The sequence below is a fragment of the Cloeon dipterum genome, chromosome 1 (assembly GCF_949628265.1).
Source record: "Cloeon dipterum chromosome 1, ieCloDipt1.1, whole genome shotgun sequence".
Taxonomy (NCBI): domain Eukaryota; kingdom Metazoa; phylum Arthropoda; class Insecta; order Ephemeroptera; family Baetidae; genus Cloeon; species Cloeon dipterum.
The window spans coordinates 25,681,746-25,703,907 of record NC_088786.1 but is presented as its reverse complement, the minus strand read 5'-3'; the positions used below and the strand labels follow the sequence as shown (position 1 = coordinate 25,703,907).

Sequence of the window (22,162 nt, the reverse complement as noted above, 5' to 3'; positions counted from 1 at the left end):
GTGGGAGAAAAGCTCACCATCATCAACTGCGGCTGTGTATGCTTCCTTTCATTTGTTTTCGCTGAACAGTTTAGTCCCCTCTCCATGTGTAATTAACCTGACCCAAGATCAATCATCAGAGCGCATGGTGGCAGCGAACACAAGTTATTTTAATGTGTGCATGTGTGTGGTGCGAGCAGAGAAAGTGTTCTCTGAATTGTCAAGAATGAAAGTAGTAGCCCTATTATTTGACTGCGTAAGTTGACTACCCAGAGAGCGATGGACGCTGCCTGTTGCGCGGCTTCTCTGACTCTAGTTGACTCGTTAGACTGGTTGCAATTTGAAGTAAAAGTAGCAACATCTTTCGCACATCGTTATAAGCCTTTTTACAACTGTAACAGATTAATTTCTTTATTTGTACAAGGTGTTCACAAAAGCATAACACAGAGAAGTAGTGATAATTGTCATCTCTTTTAATGGCCAATACGTAGTGGAAATCAATTTTGCTTCTTTGCAACAGACTCCTCGAGAAGAGAAAAATGAACAGTAAAATTTGGTAGCGGGAATTTAGAAAATCAAATTGATAGGTTATGTTGACAGAGTTCTTCCAGGTAATACATTTCACACCCTCTGAGGAATTCCAAGCAAATTCAAAAGGTTTCTGGCGTTCAGCATGTGGCCCTGTTGCAGTTCGACATAGATGGAGAGCATCATCAGATGAACAGGAACTTTTCCATTTTCACTCTTGCACTTCCAAACCTGAATGGAATATTTTTATTATAAAATATCTAAGGACAGATGAAAGAAATAATGAATACTAACCAAAGAAATTGTGTCTGCAGCCTTGTCAAAGTTCCCTCTAATTGCGTAAGCGACGGCCAAATTATACAAAATTGTTGCCTTTGCAGTTTGCTCCGATGCAGGCTCGAATGGAGCTGTGAATTCAACATTACAATTATATACTATATTGTAACTGACGTCAAGATCAAAAGGGACTCAATCAAAATGCTACATAACAGGATATTTGAGGCCTTTCAAAAACTTGGGTAATTTACCTGTCGGCCTCTTTTCAGGGCTTGGCGACTCCTTATCATGTTCAACCACCTCAGGAATTTCCCAAATCAAGTCTCCCAGCACCGTTTCCGGCTGTAGCAAGTCAATGGCCTCGGAAATCTGATCTAGCTGGATTAATCCCTCGGCCGCGTACAACTGCGCCAGGAATCTAATTTATAAACAACATTGAGGCATGGCTTGAGAGTAAATAGTGAGGCGTACCGCATTCCTTCCGGCACTGTTGGCAACGTGAGCAGTTTCCTGGCGTATTCCACTGCCAGAACGGGCTCGCCCAAACACAGGCTGGTGTACGCGCTCGCAGCCAGAATGGAAATCCTCAAACTGTCGGCTTCCAACTCTGTCAGTGGAATTGAAGGAACGCTCTGTGGAAGATTGGATGGGCCGCTTAGTGTTTCCAGCAGAGTTGACACTCCAGAAACCGTCTGTAAATTTAATGAATTTGATATTATAAAATAAAATATACAGCGTTTGTTTTCTTCTTCAATCTTTGTTTCAAATTCTGATCTGATAAGTAATTTGAATCAACCAATTAATAAAAAAGCTACCAATGCAAGCAATTAATGCAAGGTTGTAAGAGATCAAATAACTGGATAATAACAATGAGAAGGAATATGAATGAACTGTAATAACTTGTAATTAAAATATTACTTTTGGCTTGCTTTGAAGCAATGAATGCATGAGGTTTGCTTCTAAATTTAAAGCTTTTTTATGGGCCCACTTCTGCTTTGCTCTTCACAGAGTAAAGTTTTAACATGGTGTGTGCCAGAAGTGGTGCCCTTTCTCACTTTTTAATCTCTTTTGACAAGTCATTTTTTGTATGTTTTATTTAAGTGAGAATAAACAAACATGAAAATATGACTCAAATTCTTTAACATGATTTACAAAAAATCTTTGAATGATCATGTCAAAATCGCATCATTTCTATAGCAAGCTTACATTTCATGTTTCATATCAATTTTGAAATTCAGCCAGAAATATTCATAAAATCGAGAGTGTGGTGATTATTCCCACTACATAGTGCTAGAAACGTCCAGACGTTTCCCAAGTAAGTTCCACACCATTCCAATTTACTCGTTTCAAATTAAATATTATAATATTAGTATGGTAGAATTAAGTGACAAATCACTTAATTCAATCAATAATTATTCAATGTAATAAAATACTGTAAACTCTGACAACAAAGATTAACCCAATTTCATCCCGATTAATAGCACACAACAGTACATACAGCAATAAAATACAATTAAAATAAACTCCAAATTGTGACAGGAAGGTCCAAAACCAGATTTAAAGTTTCATGTCCCCTTTGTTGATTTTGTAAAATAGCGTTAAGAAGTATTATAGTTGAGTTACTTGTCGTGTTTCAACACCTATTCTACAGGAGTGTTACAGGGAGCCAAAATCACGAGGTCAAATGTGTTTTTATCTTTTTCAGAAGCCCAAATAGTTTTTGGGTTATTATAATAGTTTCATAGACACATTTTGTGAACAGTTAAGGTATGTATTTTGGTCACCCAATATCCTTTAGATAATAATTATTTGTTAAACATTTCTTCCTGAGCATTTAGGAGCAACAAACAAGTGAACTGACCTGATTTTGCTGTGTTGAGGGGCTATCGGATATATCAGAAAGTTTCAGGAAGCCAAAATTGCTAGCTCCGACAAGACCATTTTGGTTTGAGTCGAGTAGAACGAGTGCGTTTTTCAAGCACATGTTCGCAAACTCTAGGCTCAAGCTGGGCTGGCTACTGCTACATTTTTCAACGCTGGAAATGCACAGAAAAATAATCATGCCTTTAATCATCTGGAGGTCTAAAAACCTACCCGACTTTTGGTCCAACCCTGCTGTTAAGTATGATTTTTGTGCTTGATGCCGACGGGATTGTGTTCGCAACAATTTTGTCTGCAGGATTTCTTCGGTCATAGAAATCAGCGTTATTCTGGAAGCAATTGGCATTTTACTCTTCTGCTAATTTCTTGATAAAATTTGTATACCGTGCCAAAATTTTGAATGCAACACTCTGCAATTCGAAGCCACAGTCTTGGGTTTGAATGGAAAACACGCACTGCTTTTAACAAGTGTGGGAACGCTGATTCTGGTTTGTTTGATTGCAAAAGCACTATTCCTAGGTTCATTAGCATCTGGGCATTTGCTATCTTTGCCGAAACTTCAGCTATAAATTAAAATGAGAGAAATATTTATTTTTTAATTCCTATAAAATATTTGCACGCTCGCATTCACAACCATGGGCTTAAAAATAATACCTGCTGGGGTTGTGTGCTTCTTGTTTGATTCCTCTATTGCTCTAGAAATGTAATTTGTGGCCAAAAGATTCCTGCCTCCCATGAAATGGCAGCAACCAAGATTGTTGAACCACATCATTTGAATGTTATCCCCGGATTCTCTGAAAAAGCACCATTTTAATAGCATTTAAAATTTTGTGTCAATTTCAAACACATACAGTCCTTCTGGTGGCGTCACAGAAGACAAAACACGAGCTGCTTTGTTGTACTGTCCTCTGAGAAAATCCAAATAGGACTTTGCCATTAAGGCCGTTGAATTCTGAAAGGAAATTTATCTTTTTGGATCTATCTATAGCTTTGAATTCTGCGCACGACTTACAAACTGCTGCTTGTTAATGGCAAGCAGAGCTTTCACGTCTTTTTTATTTGTCCTCCACAAGCGAGCCTGCAAACTCGCTCTTGCCCTCAGAGCTGCCAGTTTGGCCTTCAACCATTCGGTTTCGAACGCAGGCGGGAGAGGTGGAGTTGTTGGCTCCACAGGCAGCTTAGTGGTTGGTTCCTAAAGGATTTGTTACACCAAGCATTTTGAATTAATTGTTGCTAACCTTTTTATGCTTGATTAAGCTGGCGGTAATGACAGGCGACTTTTCCGATCCGGCACCAGTTTGCGAGAAGTACGAGCTGAGCAGTTGATTTTCCGTGTATGAAAGCAGAGCCAGTGCTTTTTGCGCTTGATTCAAGTTAAGAAAAACTTCGACAAGCAGGATGCACACTCTTTGGGCCAGCCCTTCGTCTGCAGACACAAATTTAAGCACAAATAACTCCCATTGCTAACTTTTTACTGCTCACCTAATGATTCAATACACTGAAATACTTTCAGCAAGTGTTTCTGAGCTTCACTGATTTGGCCTGAATTAAATAGACCAAGGGCAAGGTTGTAGTGGATGTAGCTGGACACATCTTGCTCTTCCTCTTTTACCTGGATTTGAGACAATTTATCAAATTGTCAATTTGAAATTACATAATAGCATTATCCTTACTTGTTCCTCCACAGCCTTCAGAGCCTTTGTGAAGGCATCACATTCTTTTAAATTGGAATTGCAGAAATTCACAATTGCTTTGTCGACGTGCAGTTTCATGTCCTTGGGCCGTATTTGCTCCAGTTTAACGAGGTGATCCGAGCAGCCTGAGAAATTGCCCTTAATGAAATCCTGGAGAGCGGCCTGAAACGAAAGATTTTAAGTCAGACGGAGTACATTTAAATTGTACGGTAGCAAACCTGGGCAATCTCACGTTCTTGCGGCGAAATTGAAGGCAAGTTTACCGTTTCTGGTTTGCTTGTCGTGCCGGCACCCAAAGTCCCAAACGCCTCCAGTTTTTCAGAAAAATTTTTTTCGTTCATTTTTTATTATGTGGCCGTTTTTTAGTGGGTTAAACTTCTCTTGACAGCTCAAACTCTTACAAACAAACAGCGGTTCGAGTCACTTTACACTCATCAGCTTCAGCGCCCATATGATATTATTATTTACGTTTGAATTTTATATTTTGGCATGGCATGGGTAAGACCGTGGCGCCACGTACGGCAGATGGCAAACTAGCGAGACGGTTTTATCCTGTAAAATAGGCAACAAATCCAACCGGGTCCAATTTTCACATTTTTATTGTATTTTATTTTTATGATAAATATAATAAATAATAATTATTATGTTGTGTAAATAATGTTTTACAATTTATTTGTGTAGTTTTCTTCTACGAAATCAATTTAAGTTTCATTTTCATCGGATAAGTAGGAAAATTCTGTTAAATTAGTAAAAACTTTCATATTTTGTAAATATATATATTATATAATTTTTTTGCGCATCCATTCTCTAATAAATGTCTCAAAATAGGATATGTATTGTTTTGAATTTCACGTTGATGATTAAGAGTGAAATAACCATTGAAAAGTTGTTAATAGGCTTCCTTTTGCTCTGTGAAAATGCTAACAAAAAATACTTTAAAATGCCGCTTGTTCATATAGGTAAAAATGCTATATGTATTACAATTAAAAAAAAAACTTTTGACCCTACCTAACTGTTTACCATTGTTTACCAAATACCTCAACCAAAACCCAATAAATTTCAATTTTTGTTGCGAATTTTCTTTGGCTTTTAAAATTTGAAAAATCAGGCAATTTGATTCGTGTATGCCTGCGGACGAAATTTGATCATACTTATTTATGCATATAATTCTACAATTTGTTGGCAGCCTAAATTACAACAGCTCACTCAGATTTATGAGAAGTAATAAATATTAAATTCGAAAACCAACCAACTTTTGTCAGGCATGTTGAATTTAAACCATCCATTATAAATATAATTTTTTGGATCAATTTAAGGTAATTAATTGGCCTTTGCCGCAACCCGGCGAGTGCCTTTTTAAGCCTGATGCACACTTCAGGAATCCCAGTCACTTTAAAAACTTCACGAGGCAAATTGGAAGAATTAAAATGAGCGACACAAACAATTTCTCAACACCGGTTAAATTCGGGGCTCGCAGTCGATTTTGAAGCAAACATAAAAGAGTATGGAAAGTGGTATATCGGTCTCGAACAGGCGCTCACACTGAATAGAGCACTCGATCCGCAATTACCGAAAATTGGAACAGAAATAAAACTGTAGACGATGATGCTTGATTGGATTAAATCCAGCGTCACACGCACGCCGCTGGTGAAATGGATTTGGTGTTGGCCTCACTCGGATTTGCCCGTCGCCGCGGCTTTATTATCTCTGCATCTGCACCGAGGAGAGAGAGGGCGAGGGTGAAATAATATAAATCCGACCCGTTCTCACTCTATTGGCACTCTTCTCACAAATTAAACTGTCACAAACACATTCGGAAGTTGTTGGAATTTCAATTTGGAACGCTGACCTCTTGAAAGCAACACGCTTTTACACAACTCGTGCGCGCACACAACGATAAATGTAATATAGACACTCGCACAAAAACTAATGCTGCGCCCTGTTCAAGTGGCTTCATCACATTACTTTTCTAAACAACGCTCGACACTCGTTTCCCTTTGCTGCACGGCAGACAATATGAGTGACAGCCAGCTAATTGTCTTTTTATAATAGACTCGCGGTGCTGTATACGTTTCCAACGAGACGCCGCGGGTCTTAAATGTTTGATTTCACGCGCAAGTGCGGCCAAATTTCATTTCTACATTTTGCGCCAAATGTCGTCATCATGCACGTGCGCTTTTAAAATTCTTGTTCATTTCCTTCAAAATCAGCCTTTCATTGCACTGCACAGTCATACCGTTTCGCTCCTTTTCAAAATTCCCGAGCGCCGGGAACGACATTATGCATCTTGGTTAATTAGTCATGCTAAATGTCCGCATTGAGAAACTCACTGCTCGCATTTGATAAACAATATATATCAGCAGCGATTTTGTTGCTGAGCTCCGTCATGCATGCACGCTCATGAAATACCTTCAAGTACTTTGATCAAACCACACATATTCACGTGTGTTTCTTAGCACTTTTCGTCTTTCCGATCCACAATATTTAGAGGGAGCAGCGAGTGGCTTTTTGAATTTCTCGAAGCACACCGCTCTTGTTGGCATAATTATTGTATGTATTTTCTTTTCCGCAGATTTTCCACCAGCGATGCGTATATTCAAATGTGTTGTGGAGGAAAATCTCTCTCGCGTTTTTCAACCTTATTTGTTCTTCTGCGCAAATGCACGTGTGCCACACGCATTAAAATTCGAGAGAAAATAATATCGCTTTGTTTGTCGGTGAATAATTGCTCGTTGCTGGATTAACTTGCTATGTGCTGGCAGAGCGAGCCGAGAATTTTGCGTTGCTCGACACAATGAAAACGATTGTGAAGTACTCTGCTGCTGCTACGCTGGGGCGAGTGCGAATTTCAAGGGCTGCAAAGGCGAAACGTGTGCTGCTAATTGGTAACCTAAGGAAACCATTGTTCAAAAGCCACCCCCTGAAATCCTAAGGATCCCATCGCGTGGAGCTTTTCAAGCCGCTAAAATCGTTTTATTTTATACCTGGGAAGCCTCTCAATGATTCAATAAAATCTGCACTTTTATTTACTAGCTTTCACTTTTGTATTGAAGTGTCTAATTAAGTTTGAAATCATTCGGAATATTGAATTTAGTATAGACAAAGATAAAATATTGAAAACAGCTGAAGTGATTTAATCATTCGCGCTGTTAATATAAGGGTTGGGAATAAAACGACTGACTGCATATTTGCTGTGAATCTGATAAACATATTATTTAAACTAAATCTCCACGACCATCCAAGACTTTTAAAGACAACTGCAACAGTCTTAATATCTGGCAAAAATTACTATTGACTTGGGAAGCTCTCAAAATGGTGTTAATTGACAGAGTCAAAATAACTTTTTGCTATCAAAATTTAAACTTTTTTAGGTGGTGTAGGAACATTGTAACTCACTTTTGGTTTTAGAAAGATCAAAATTTTAAGATATAACAATTTGTTATATAGTTTTCATTTCTCAAAGCGAACATACCATTGTAATTTTATACAAGTCCTTTTTCAGATTCGTGATTCATGACTTTCCAGTCTTTATATAATACTCTTAATCATTGGAAATAGATTGTCAAGAAGGGTTTGTGGGAACAAGTCTATCTGCCGCTGAGCAGTTATTCCGTTGAATCCGTTGGCTTCAGCTTGGTTAAATTTTTAACAAATAATGTAATTTAATTTCTCTGCAACCTCTAATTTATATTATTCGTTTACATTATAATTCAAATTGGAGGAAAAATAATCTCGATTGATCTAATTTTGACCTAAGTTTATAATATTACATAAAAAATAATAAAATGCAAAACATGCCTTGAAATTTGGTTTTATTTTGTTAAAGTATAGCTCGGAAAAATTGGGGAAGAAACATCGTAAACTGGTCTCAAAATAGAGTTCAAACAAACCATCCCAAAGTCATTTTTGTGGGGTTAAAATGCGTTCAACACTAAACCTACAATCGCTGTATCAATTTTTACAATAACAAAAAATATATATTGATTAATTTTTTCTTCAAAAAGGCTTAGCTGACATTATGTGTTTTTACGTAGTAATATTTACTGTGATTATTTGTATCATGATTAATTCTATACAGGAGTTGCCAAAGCCTGATCAAGATGAAATTAATTCGACTTTTTGAAAACACAATGAGGCGATGAGTCCAATTCGTCCAGGTCGTGGTAAAATTGCGCATCGTCCAACAAACACCCAAATTTTCACTGTCGAATGTTGGGCAATTTTTCCACGACCAGGACGATTTATTTTCTTCAATATTTGTTTCAACTCAAGAACTCAATTGAGGAAGCTATGCTAGACATTTTTCTTGAAAAAAAAACAAGCAACATTAGTCAGTCCGCTCAGTCCTTTGCGAAAAATCTAACACGTTTGGCACAAATTAAACATAAATAGTTTTTTCTCTGGATAGTAATTTATATTTACAGACCAATCTCATAAAAATTAATTAATTACTGTTCTTTTCATAGAAACATCGGGCTTGAGTGTGTACGCACGTCAACGCAGTCAAAATGAAGTGGGACATTATAAAGTGATTTGCGCAAATCAGTCTGCACGATGCACACAGACAGTAAAAAGGGGCGTGCAGAACGCATAATTTATAATGCGTCTGTGTGACCGTGGGCTGGCGAGCCGCCTCAATGGAGATGAAGCAATAATAATCGTGCAGTATGTGTGTGTACGTAGGACATGAAATGTCAAAAATGGGTACATGCACGCGATTGAGAGAGCAGACAGGCAGCCAGCGTTGGCTCTCATGCTGCTTTTGCTGTGTGTTCGCGCGGCGCGCATAATGTGGGACACAAACGCAGCTTTCCGCTCCGCGCGCGGGCCTTTGTTCGCGCGCAGACAATGCGGCAGAGAATGCTGCTTATCTGGTTCATTTCATTCAATATTTCTTCAAATGACACGTTGACACGTTTCAAGTAAGTTTTAGAATAATTGTTTCATCCCCTGCTTTGTTTCCACTCTTTGTTCGCCGCGCGCTTAATTATTTTCTCTCCCGCCGACGCCGGCCGCCGCCGCCGTGCGCGCACTTTTCACAAAGACAAAAAAGCACGCCAGCTTTTTATCATATTATTTCTTCCATTTAATTTTTCTCTGTTCGCAGCAGTGCGTCGTCTATTTTTCGCTTTTTGTGCGCTGCTGGGAAGCCGAGGGGACAATGATCAAATTACCCCAAGCCGCTCTTTCTTTCTCTCGATCATGATAAATTGGCGAGAAAAATTCGCATTCACATTACAGTTTTTTCTTCCACACTTCCTTTCGAACGGCAAGCTTCCCCATTGTCCCACTTAGAAACCCTCTTTGTCTTTCCTCTTTCGTGTTTAAAGTGTCTTCTGCGGAGTGCACAAAAGGGGTTTCACGCTTTTCGTTCTAGCCACATGCCAAGGAACGCATTGAAGTAGTATATATATATAGGCAAAATTTAATTTTAAAATATTGTCTAAGCCAAAAGGCTAGTTAAATTAAAGATCGGTTGACAAAAAACATCGATAAATTTATCTCTTCTATTATTCCCATTCGAGACGGCTTCTCTTGATTGGATGTGAATGTTTGGAGCGTTTGGAGTGTAAAGATAAGAAATTTAAGAAACAGGAATAATCATTTTGAGGACAATTTGATGATTTTACGTTACTCAATAATTTCCATAGAGCTTTCCCAATTTTTTGTGACAATTTTGTGCTGCCCATTAAATAAAAAAAATAATTGATGGTCCTAATTTTGAATAAATTTAAATCTTGCATACACTATAGTTTTTGCTGATTGAGATGGGAAAATAATTTCCGAGTCTCTAGTAAATAAAAATTTGTGAAGCAAATTGAGAAGCAACCACCTTTTGCCCTGTATATAGGCGATAGGGTGAGAGTTAGAGCGAGTTGTGCACCACCTAAGTGTCACAAAATTACTTTGCGACAAATAATTAGGGGCAAGTATGCGAGAAAATCTTAACCATGTTGTTTTATTATAAAAATTGTTTACTTGTTAAAACTGTGAGGAAACCCTGAAAATTTAAAATTTTCTGAAATTAATGAAAGATCAGAAGTTGAGTAAATTGACGTTAATACAAATATATTTAATGGTTAAAATATATGTGTAAATTTTTCTTTTAAATAAGAGTACAATAATAAGACGCATAATAAAACAAAGTTTAACATTATAATAGCAGATTTTAATTTTTAATTAAAAATATAAATTTTTCAATAATTTCAGTTAATGTAACCATATTAAGTTAGTCATTTTTATCCGGTAATTTAATTTATTACTTATATTATTTACAAAACTTTAAACAACGTACAGGAAACGGATACAATTTAAATTTCGTTCACTGTCATTGACACACACTATTCACAACACTTAATCCTCCTATTGCCCCGCGGCTCGAAATGCTAAACGCCGCGCTTTAATCACCGACGGGGTGCGTCTGTCGCCTGCTAATACGAACACATTCTTGGCGTATATCGCCGCTCCAATTCATTTATTTCATTATCATCTCGCGTGCGTTCAAAGGCCATTAGAAACAGTTTAAGCGCGCGCGCGCGGGGTGAGGAGAGTATAATATAATAAGCGAGGTAATATCGCCCGCCCCAGCTTCCGAGGAGGAAATATTTTTATAGCCGCAAGGAATGTAACCCCTTTTTTAAATTGTCACTCGCACATTAACCGCAGCTAGGCCGGCGCACAGTCACTACGTAATATTGTTCTCACAGCCGTGTTGGGGGATGAATTTCGGTGCGGGGATGAATATTGTGTGCGGTGCTGCGGCGAGGCAATAGAATGCAGACGGGCAATCATAAAATTACACTATTAAACTGGCGCACTTTTAATAATCACACACTATAACCAACCGACTGCGCGGCGGATATTTTTATCGTCTCTGCTTCCAACATAAAATGAAAAATATTTGCACGCCCCCTCTCTGACTTCTGTGTGTTCATCGCGTTTCTTTTTCTCTTTCTCTCTCCGCTGCATCAGATCAGACACTATTGTCCACATTATTATTTGTTAAACGGCCTTATTTGCAATTCCAAACTGCGCGGCCATCATCAGCAGCTGGAAACGCAATATTTATGCGCGAGATAGCGCACCCCATTCTTATTTGATCCACTTTTAATTTTTGAAGATCTTTTCTTTTTTATTGAAGCACGAATAATTGATCTGAAAATTAGATAGCTCCTGTTTAAAATGTACATTTGCATGCAAGCCATATTTTAGCAGTTGACATGTACATGCGGGGGAAATGTGCGCAACTCGTGATGTGCATTGCACGCATGTCGCATACATACATCCTACAATTTCAATATTTTTGCTTCAAATCAATCTTGATCAAATTACTTTGAATCTAAATATTTAACATAGGTCGATTTGTCTCCAATAAAGCTATCAACTACTATCATGATTAAGCGAATACTGCCTTAAATCCGATTTTAAAACGATATCCATGGTAAACCACACATAATAAAATTTCAATTCTTCTCGAGCCTTCAAAACTCGCAAAAACTGCTGTCAATTAAAAAAATCCAATGAAGATAGTTTACTATATCAATTATTTCCATTACTCAAATTTGATAAATTCACCACCAACTAAAACCTCATTGAGGAAATTGAATAAAATTATTATTATTTCTAATTGTATTTAAGCCACTCAAATATTTCACTTTCATTTCTGATATTCCTAATTCACAATCCACAAAATATGAAAGAAAATTCTCCAGCATCCATGGAATGCACTTGACTAGCCCATCTTAAATATCTACTGAGCTGCAGAAAATGCGATTTCCTTACAAATTGGAAAGGATGATTCACTCTCGTGAGTTTGTTTCCTCCTCCCCGTTTGAGTGAAATTACCGCGCGCAGCAAGCCCTTATCAGCGTGGCATGAAATTAAAGGCAGATGCTTGATCGCAGTTCAAAAGTGGAGGGCAGCCGCGTTTAATGGCGGTTTAATTGAAATGCAACATAATAGTCTGTGAGAGAAGTGGCTACAGTTTGGAATGTTGCAACGACAAGACATCTTTTTCCCATTTGAATGAGCGCGGAACGGACTCTCTTTTTTAGCCGCGCGCTCTGCACCCCGCGCACTCGCCCTCTCCTCTGCACACGCATTATGCAGAGAGTTTATATGTGTATGTGTGCATTTATTTTGATGTCCCTGCGGCTGCAAACGATGGGTTCGTTTCGAGTGGCCTCTCATGCCCGTGTAGAACCACAATTATCATTCCGTTTCGCCGCACTTCTACATTTTACTATTCATTTATCTGCACCCGCTATTATCAACTGTATATATGGCCGGCCGGTCCCACGCTTAAATCATGAAATATCAAATGATTAAATTTCCCACGTGGCGAGCCATTCATGAAATTATCACTTGCAAATTCTCTTCTATTACTGATTTTTCTATGGCTACTCCCACAAGCAAAAAAAATCAGGCATGGAAGGCAAACAAGTCGAAAAATGGCTAACGTGTGATATTAATTTTGTTTTACAAATTTTCGACCTTGCCCGATTGTTTGGATGTGTAGCCATTGTAAAATCAGTACATAATTAAATTCATATTTTTCTTTTTAGTTAAGTGTAATCAAATTATTTGTTACTCCTTTTGAATTTGGAGATGTATGGGGTGCCGATCCACATTAAAATTTGAAAAAAGCCTCTTAGAGAAACAAATTAAAAAAATTGTAAACAACTAACCTTCTGCACCATCTGAGCTTTTGCAGTAACGAGCAATGAAAAATATTTTTGTTTAATTGCTTGTGCCTGAAATGTTCTCTATAGATCAAATATTTTCTTCTGTCTTATTAAAAACAAATTCATTTTAATTTCTTTGCTAACAACACACCTGTTCGGTTTTCCCCCAAATAAAATACAGCTAGCTATAAATCCCTTTAAGAATTAATGTAGCGCAAGTAACCCTGTTCCAAACATTTATAAAAGAGCAGTATCATTATCAACGCCACTAGTGAAAATCTACCTGTCCTCGTAGCAAAACTATATAATACACTTTCTGTAACGTGCGGGGGTTTCAATTGGAAACATATACGTATCTAACAGCAGCGATCTCAAACGCAACCCCACCGCAGAGACATGTGGGTACAAAGTGCCGGCCACTTGAGGATAAATCCAACGATCAAGATAACGAGAAGATCGCTTTGGCCCCGCGCCGGGAGTGAATAAAACACTTTGGTAATTGTTGCACTGGCTGAAAACCGCCGCCGACGTCGTCGCAAACATCTCGTTCTGTACGTATTTCTTTGGAAAAAGAGATGTCGGTGCATCGCAATTTAAAAGATCCGCAGAATGTGATCGCGTGGGGGATGCGAGGAGAAAAGACGCTGAAAGGGAGAGCTGGTCTTTTTGACAAGAATATTTTATTATTTGCGACTCAAGTGCACACTCTTGCAAAACCCTCACAGTCCGACTCGCGCAGAGATACACCTCTCAACTTTCCTCTTTCCTCATCATGATCATCCTTCTTTCTTGCAAAAGGCATTCAATGCGAGAAAGAAAGAAAAAAGGAGAGATCGCATTTAAAAATAAAAAATATATATAGTTTTGTGCAATCAACCTGATCGCCGCTTGATGTTTTATTTAAAATATTAGTTGAACGATTATATATCCATTTAAATTGCAAATCCCTCGTTCCACAAGTGACAGTTAATTTTGGATTTATAATTTTTCCAGTTAATGATTGAACTCTCCGTATCAAGAGCAAACTGAATAAGTTAAGTAACACACGATAAAACCTCTGTAACGAGGATAGATGAATATTATTTTTAATTTCCCTTCAAGAAAGCAAACTTTTTTCCCAATTATATATAATGCATGCGAAGAGTATATTAATAAGTTGATTTTTGTTGCTGGGATGATTTCGACGCTTAAATCAAGAATGTATTCATCCTCTCAGTATAACAGCCTAGACGAGAGGAAGTTGCATGTTCAAACATTCGTGTTTTTTACACGCAGACTGTGATTTGACAAATTTAATGATCAAGGCCAGACCGAATGGCATGAAAAGCAGCAGCAGCAGCAGGCAGGCAGGGGATGCTGATCGAATTTCATTGGAGCGAGTACACCACCACCATGTCTGTCTTATTCAAAGCGGACAAAGGACGAGAGAAAGACTCGGTTGTGAGCTATTTAAAATTACTGTTGAAATAATATCGTCAAAACCACACAATAATATCCGTGAGATGTATCTGGTGAAAATAAAGAGTTGCTTTTGGCCTTCGCCGAATTTCCCTCCTCCTGGTTGCTTCAATGGTAACCTTATATTTGTAACTAGCAAATCCAATAAAGTGGAAATTTAATATTATTTATAGCTGCGCGCTGACTGCATTATTCCTAGCACTGCATGCAGGGGATGCGAGCGCAGGTATTAGACCGTGACGCTTTTCTTTCCTGCCGTCGATTGAAAGCAGCTTTGCTGAATCAAATAAAACTGCTCACAAAGAAACACTTATATTAAATTACACACGCTGCAATTGATTTTCCTGGCCGCTTGCGCCCATATTACACAGCACGAACACAAAAAGCAGCGTTACCAGCCCGGGATGTTTGCTTCGCTAGTTTGGATAGGCTTTCTCTCCCGTGTTTTGACAATCGGTGGCTAAACGGTATTTGGCAGCACAACATTATTTTGGCAGGGCACACCGTTAAATAAATCTTTGAGTTTTTACAAGGTATTCGCGTATTTCTCAGCAAGTCTAAATTATTGGCGCTATTTACGGGCATAACTAGAACGATTTCGGCACTCGCAGCATTGAGTAATTTTTAAATAAATTTTTCGCTGGAGGGTTCTTTTCGTGCAAGTAATATTCGTTATTTATTTTTAAATTTAATTCTTGATTATTCTACGAAATTGACCTTATTAGTGAAGTTGTCTATATTTGCTAACGTTCTAGTGACAAACACGGCGATTTCTTTAATTTCCTCAACAACTGTTTCCCCAAATACGCCTCAAGCAGCGAAAGTGAAAACTCTCTGTATAGCCTGCTGGACACTTCTTGTGCTTAATTTTATGCTCTTCAGAAAATTACAGCAGAAAATAATTAGCATCCGCAAGAAGCTCGCGCTTTTTTTCTAGAAAAATCCCACTGCCGCAATTTTTCTTCACTTTTTCGCATTCTTTCTTAAATACACATGCAATTATAGTACAACCATTAACTAATTAGTAATGAGATATTGGACAACCAATAATGGACTTCACAGAATTAATATTGCTTCATCTGATTTCAAAATTTGATATTTTGTTTGAACACTGTCTAATTAGAATGCAAAATATGTATTTTGTAGGGTCAAAGTTTGAAAAACGCTGTTATAGAAAGCAATTTTTTCCACCTGTTGTTTTTGTATTGGCAAATTAGCAAACTCTGCTTTGAACCGTATTAAATTTGTACACATTAAGTAACAGAAGAAATTGTTCAACTTTTGATAGACGAAATTCATTCAGTGAAATTGCGTATCGCCACGCAGCTGTAATTGGCCTTGAAGATCAATCACACTCGCTTCTTTTTGTAGTGACTCTTGAAAACGCACAGTGAATCATCGAGAAACCACGTGAGTTGTCAGTGCTTAATGAAATTGTGATCAGTTGGACAAAAGTATGAAGGATTCCCGGTTGAGTTGCTGCAGGAGAGGCTGCAGATAAATAAAAATTATTTGTATGATGTATACGTGTGTGTGCAGTGCTGCCGCTCGAAGAGTTTCCTCAAGAAGTGTGTGCACGATGCCCTCGATTCAAATGCAAATTCGGGCAAGAGAAACCAACGCGGAGAATTGAAGCCGCGCTCTTTTTCTTTCTGAATCAACTCTTCCGCGCAACAAAAACTTCCATTTCGCTGCTGTGTATAAAAATAATACAGACAAAACGCGGCCATTGTCGGGCTTGACAGCCAAGTGATACGTTTTTTATTCCTGCCTCGAAACAAACATTTACAAAGGCGCGGATGATGGGATGAACAAATAAATAGTTTCAGCAGCATCCGAGAGCGCTCCATTTTTATTTTATTGGTTCGATTGTCGAGCGTCAAAGTGGCGTGAAATATTTTATTTATATCGCCTGGCCTATTCAGTCTCATCTCTCGACAAAAACGAATCATTCCTGCTTGGATGCTATATGATGGACATGTCAGACGAGCTCGGATAAATTAAATTACGCCGTTTTTGTCAGTAATAAATCCGTTTGTTCCTCTGAACCCGGCACATCTGTTTCTCATATATTTCAACTGGCAATAAGGCCGCATGAATATAATATGTTATGCTGTGCAGTTTCGGCACAAAATTTGGAATTAAACTAAATTTATATGTATATAAAGATCTTTTATGATTTTTACTTGAATAAAGCAAAAGCGCAAATAGGTCTTTTGAGATTTTAGAAAAATGAAGGCCTTCTCTATTCCCCATTCCTAGATATTTGGTTAGTTTTTGCGTATAGTGATAAAATCGAATGACTATTTATACATATCTAAATCTATAGTTCTCACAAAATGAAAATCAATTAAAATTTTCACTTACAAATACATAAGTTTATTAAATATAACCATAAACGAATGTTTTCAAAAATTTATTCAATAACCAATGTTCAAATATTAATATACTTTTTCATAACAAAATTTTTTACAGTCGGAGAAATTCCTGATGGAAGGGGAAATTTCTCATTTGCTTTTACGGTCAAACATAAAATTTAAAAATTTTGCAAGGAGAACAATCACAGAATCAATTGAAATACCTTCGGCTAATCCCTAGTCAGCAAATCTGGCTTTTTGAAATACCCACCAGTCGCCTGGCACATGCACACACAGACTGACCTAACAATATTTTCTAAAGGGTGAGTGCGGTTCGGGATTAGCCAAAAATAGCTATTATACAATCCAGGGTGCATCAATTGATTATCTGCATGATTGTTCTCCTTGAGCAAATTCTAAACATCTCTTTCTGGCCGTACAAGCATCAAATGAGAAATTTCCACTTCCATGATGGGATTTTTCAACTTCAAAACAGGTAAAATTGGAATATTGCATTTAATTTTGATCTTAAATCAGTTTCAACTAACAAAAAATAATATACGGGTTATTATAAAAGAAATAGTTAAAAATTTAGAAAGTACAATTAATAGCATTTAATTTCAACTTTAAAGCAATGCAATTTTATTTTTATTTGTATATAAAAATTAAATTACATAGATAAACAGAAGCAATTAAATTAAAAGATGCTGTTTTAATAACTTTAAACTGTTACAATTAAGTATATATATACTCTCCCTGTTAGAAGATTTTGTGCTTGTGGAGAACATGAATTTTTCTTGTAAGTAGAAGATAAACATTTTTTTAAATATTTTTAGTATTGAGGAATCGACTGACACTGACCCAGAAGAATCAAAAATGCTTAATGAACTAGTATAAAAAGTAGTCCCGCGATTTCTCAAATTCGAATCGTCTAGGATCAAAGTCGTGTAGCTGCAAGCTGTAGAGCGATCCGCATGCGAGGTGCCGACGGGGATATATATCGCAGAGGGTGTCTCCGTGTGTGCAATAAGTTTCTATGCTGGCAGAGCATTGTCATGCAAAAGCGTTCTCGAATCGAATGCACGCGCTGCCAGCGTCGCGGCGCAATAATAACACGCCCGACGCGAGCTAGCGAGAGAGCAGAGCAATATCGGCTGCGGGAAGTGCTCCGCTCCGCTCTGCTCGATTCCAGCAACACAATGGCGCACACCATTCCACTCGGCTATTTGTTATCAAGTCTGCGGACGACATGCCAACTTGTTGAGAAGTTATCCACCCAGAGAAGCAATTAACAAACGATGAAGCAACTTTTGCAATAGCAATATCCTTCCCCAGCCCGGCCTCGCGTGCGCGCTCCTCTGCTTTTGCTTTTGCTTCTGCCCTCTCAACCGCCCTCGTGCCGACCTCACAAACAAACTAATTTCGCACACTGATGCTAATTTCCACTTCAGAATGACTTGAAGCCAGAATCAATTTTGTCAGCGCGTCTGAGAAACTTCCGCGTTGTTCGTCAGTTCAATTCAAATGCCGGAATTGAGCTTTTTATATTGTTGAGCAATGCTGTATTTTTTAATTTCTATATCAAGAAGAAATCTTACCCAGATGCCAGAGCATTGTCCCACTCTTTCGAATAAGAAGATTGCAGGTTTTTTCACCAGTCTTTCATTTTAGGTTCAAAATTCGTTTATTTTTTAGCTTAACCCATACATCCCCACATCTAAAAGAGATATCATTTGGAAACTAACTTTTGAACACATACGCATTTATTTGTTTGGTTCAAATTTACATTTATCCCTGTCAGGAAAATATATCATTGAACTCTGCCGGTTGCTATATTAATTAAAATGAGCTATAACAAGTGAATTATTATCGGTTTGACCAAAGACTCTTGATTTTTTGTGCTCAAGGTGCTTGATCACTCTTGTTTGATGAGTAAAACAATGCCTAATGTGACAAAGCGGGGACTGTGAGAAAAAACAGAAACGACCGAGACACTCACGCATGGAACCGAAAATGCTTTTAACTTTGAAACAGTCGTGGCGGACGTCTTCCTTTCAACTGCGTCACGTTTTTTGCCCTCAGAACAAATAGTGCATAAGAGTAAAACACATAGAAATATAAAATCCAAAAAACGCGTCGACTAGTGACGACTTTTGTATTTTATCGATGCGTCGCTCTGCGGGCACGTCTCGGATTTCGGCCAGAGCAAACATAAAATTTCAGATGACGGAACACAAGGTAAATTAAACGGGCTTAATGATGGTGCAACTTTTTTGGATACAGGACAATATCAATATTGAAGCAGATGGGCCATTTCTCGAGTGCCTTGTGAGAGAGGCAAATAAATATCATTTGTGCATCGCCGCGCGGCCGCGCTGCCGATTCTCTCTCCTCAATCCCCGAGCGATATAGCGCTTTGTAGGCTCTCTTGACAAATTTTGGTCCGCTCGAAATCGCTCATTAGTGTGAGCCGACTAACGTGTGTGCGGTATTATTTGCACGAGAAATTTATTCTTCGGTTTCGGCAAACAGCTGAGTCACACACAAATAAAATATACACATTACCTCGTCGGCGCGCAGAAGAAATACTTGGAACATACTTACCCAGGCTCGCATTCCCTCTCTATTATTTTAATCAAATAATCCGACAAGCTGCAAATTTTACTCTTCCCCGATGAGACTGATGCTTTCAAGTCAAATATTTGCCTTTCTTTCAGGTCACTCGCGGCGCGCATTGTCCAAATCCTCTCAAGAGAAGCGGTCATTTTTTTCTCGCGAATCATCCGAAAATCCTTTATTGCTAAACTCATGCTCTCGTCGAAGCAAAGGAAATTAAGTTTCTGTGAAAGTGAGCTCGCGCAGTAGTTAATCAAGGCTGGCTGAGCAAAGATGTTTGTCTCGAAAGAAGTTAATTAAGTGGATATACAGACGCAAGTTATTTGCCGGGAATTTAAGCACAAGAGACGAGACGACGACAGAACAAAACAGAGCCCGCTTTTGCTCTCCTGCGCGCGTCTTATCTAATTGCAGAGATGTGTTCATTGTATAAATGTTCACGGAGACACAGAAATGTCAAGACAATAAAACAATTTTGTATACTGTAGAGATGATGCCGCGCCGACAATGGAATGAATGATGCTCGAGACAAAACTCATCCCTGCGCTAAAAGCTGCTCTTTGATCTTTTCTCTCCTCCAACCCTTGGGCGAAGGGAAGAAGAAGAGCAACCTGCATTGTTAACCGCTCACAACTTCATTTCCTCGAAGCTCAATTAAGCCCAAGGTGAAAACATTTAACCGTTTATTTCTTACTCGCAAAAAGAGCGCTTCAAAACACTAATTTGGGAATTCAAAATATAATTTGAGATTTTCAAAAATGTAATAAAATTTCACTCTTTTTAATAGATTAAAGTCACACACCACACTATAGTGCCAAATCAAATTTTATCTTCCAAATTGCTCGAAAGTAAAAAGGACGGAATTTTGCTGATTGTGAATTTTTAGGAGGGGAAAATGTGTCTCAAAGAGGGCGAGGAACGGCGTTTTACAAAAATTTATTATCTTTAATTAATTTAAGTACTGCTGATGTGGCCTCTAAAAACCTGTCTATGAGAGAAGTACAACAGTTGTATAGAACAACATTGTTAGAATTAATTTTCGCTTAAATTTACAACTTTTTTTTCTTCTCCTGCCAACACATCGAGTAGAGAGCGCATTTAATATTTTTGATTTAACCAAATCGAATCGGTTCAACGAATTTGTTTTTAATAGATCGAAGAGGAAAACAGCGGATATATCTGAATTTGTTTGCTACGATATAATTGCAAAATGAGGGATATAGTTGATCACCAAATTCTCGCCTTAAAACTGACAATTTTGAGTAAATATTCTGTCTTTTTTAATGAGCAAGGAATATTTCTGCATGAATAGTTCTCAACTATACTATAGAAGCTTGAAAATGGATTTGAAAAGAAAAACTAGATTCTTTTTAAATCCAACAAACATTAAAAACCTTCTAATTAGAGAAATTTGTGAAATACAACATAGGAGTTCGTGCCAACGCTAGAAGGTCTGCACAGGTCAGTCGTATACCCTTTGTGCGTTTCTCTATGCGAAAGGAGCATAACGAGCGCAGCATTTTTCATCCCTGGCTTGTTGCCATGTCGTTAGATGCGTTTGTGCTGCAAAAGGTCGAGTGTTAAAAGAGCAGAGATATATTGTTAGATTGTGAAACGCGCGCGCTGCTCTGTGTGCACGTATGCAAAAGTACAAAACATTTCACACAGTGAGCAAAATTAGAGGCGGAGAGAAACTGGCAAAGCAGAAAACGGCCGCGCGCAGTGGAAGCAAGGGTTGGAGCACAACAAAAACATCATACACATTTTGTTGCTCACAGTCAAGTTAGCAACATCATTAAATGTTTCTGGTTTAGTTGCGATTAAAAAACGCGAAAGAGAGCAGCGAGTGATGCCGGGAGAGCGCCGCTCGCCCTTTTAGCCGCCACCCGCGCGGCGCCCACCGCCGTTTACTTCCTCCCTGCTGATACAAAGGCGGCTCTTGCGAAATGTGAAAAATAATAACTCGCCGCCGCACACGCAACCCCTTTTCCACGATCTTTGTTATTTTACCATTTTGTAACGCACAACATTTTCCAGGCCGAGAGATTTCCACTTTTAAGAATTTAAATTCATATATATGGAACGCTAAATTCAAGCCTTATTTGAGCTTCAATTGAAAATTGAAATAATAAAATCCTGTCTTAAGCCACCCATAAAGTTCAAATTCGGAAAAAAACTATATATAATAAACATTTGTTTCAATTTCGGTCATCTCATAATTTCAACTGACGTTAAATTTGAAAACAAAGCAATTTTCGTTGCATCCCATTTCTTTCTCTCCGTTCCTTTGCAGATGTTTCCATTGCAAACTAGTTGTGCAAAATTTGACTTACATTTTTATTAGATTGTTTCTACAACATTCTTAACCAAATTTTCAAAAATTAATTGAACAAACACACAGCGTTTTAAAATGATTAAAAAACGGATGCAGCCACAGCAAAAACATGCTACCGAAAAATACGAACAGAAAACAAACGCCTGCAAAGTGTTTCCCTCATCAGTGTCCAATCTATCTGAAATTTCGAAAGAATGACTATAAATGGCAGGACCATCTCGCTCTGCAGTGACAAACAACAGAGTCACAATGGCTGCGAGTCAGCATTTATATATCTCAATTTGTGTCCTGCAGACACTTTCCAGTGTGCGCGCAAAGGCCTCTTTGAATAGAGTACAGTCAGTGAGTCAGAAG

The 22,162-nt window shown here is 38.1% G+C and overlaps 1 protein-coding gene across 1 annotated transcript; it reads right to left on the bottom strand.

The window, feature by feature from the left end:
* Positions 1 to 431: 431 nt before the first annotated feature.
* Positions 432 to 4,801, bottom strand: Not10 (CCR4-NOT transcription complex subunit 10). The gene is made up of 14 exons (XM_065476105.1): positions 4,577 to 4,801; positions 4,338 to 4,520; positions 4,147 to 4,276; positions 3,903 to 4,090; positions 3,677 to 3,856; positions 3,516 to 3,616; positions 3,319 to 3,458; positions 3,049 to 3,227; positions 2,878 to 2,993; positions 2,645 to 2,819; positions 1,255 to 1,475; positions 1,035 to 1,201; positions 802 to 914; positions 432 to 738 (listed from the first exon to the last, which is right to left on the bottom strand). The coding sequence occupies exons 1-14, from the start codon at positions 4,697 to 4,699 to the stop codon at positions 601 to 603; spliced, it is 2,154 nt and encodes a 717-aa protein (XP_065332177.1). The 5' UTR covers positions 4,700 to 4,801; the 3' UTR covers positions 432 to 600.
* Between the last annotated feature and the right edge of the window lie 17,361 nt (positions 4,802 to 22,162).

What these genes read in the sequence shown, in the direction of transcription:
- Not10 (XM_065476105.1), bottom strand. Translation starts at nt 4,699, where the DNA reads ATGAACGAAAAAAATTTTTCTGAAAAACTGGAGGCGTTTGGGACTTTG. An exon ending in TCAGTGTATTGAATCATTAG is followed by an intron (nt 4,091 to 4,146) that starts GTGAGCAGTAAA and finishes TTGTGTCTGCAG; the next exon opens with ACGAAGGGCTGGCCCAAAGA. An exon ending in GCTTAATCAAGCATAAAAAG is followed by an intron (nt 3,857 to 3,902) that starts GTTAGCAACAAT and finishes CAAATCCTTTAG; the next exon opens with GAACCAACCACTAAGCTGCC.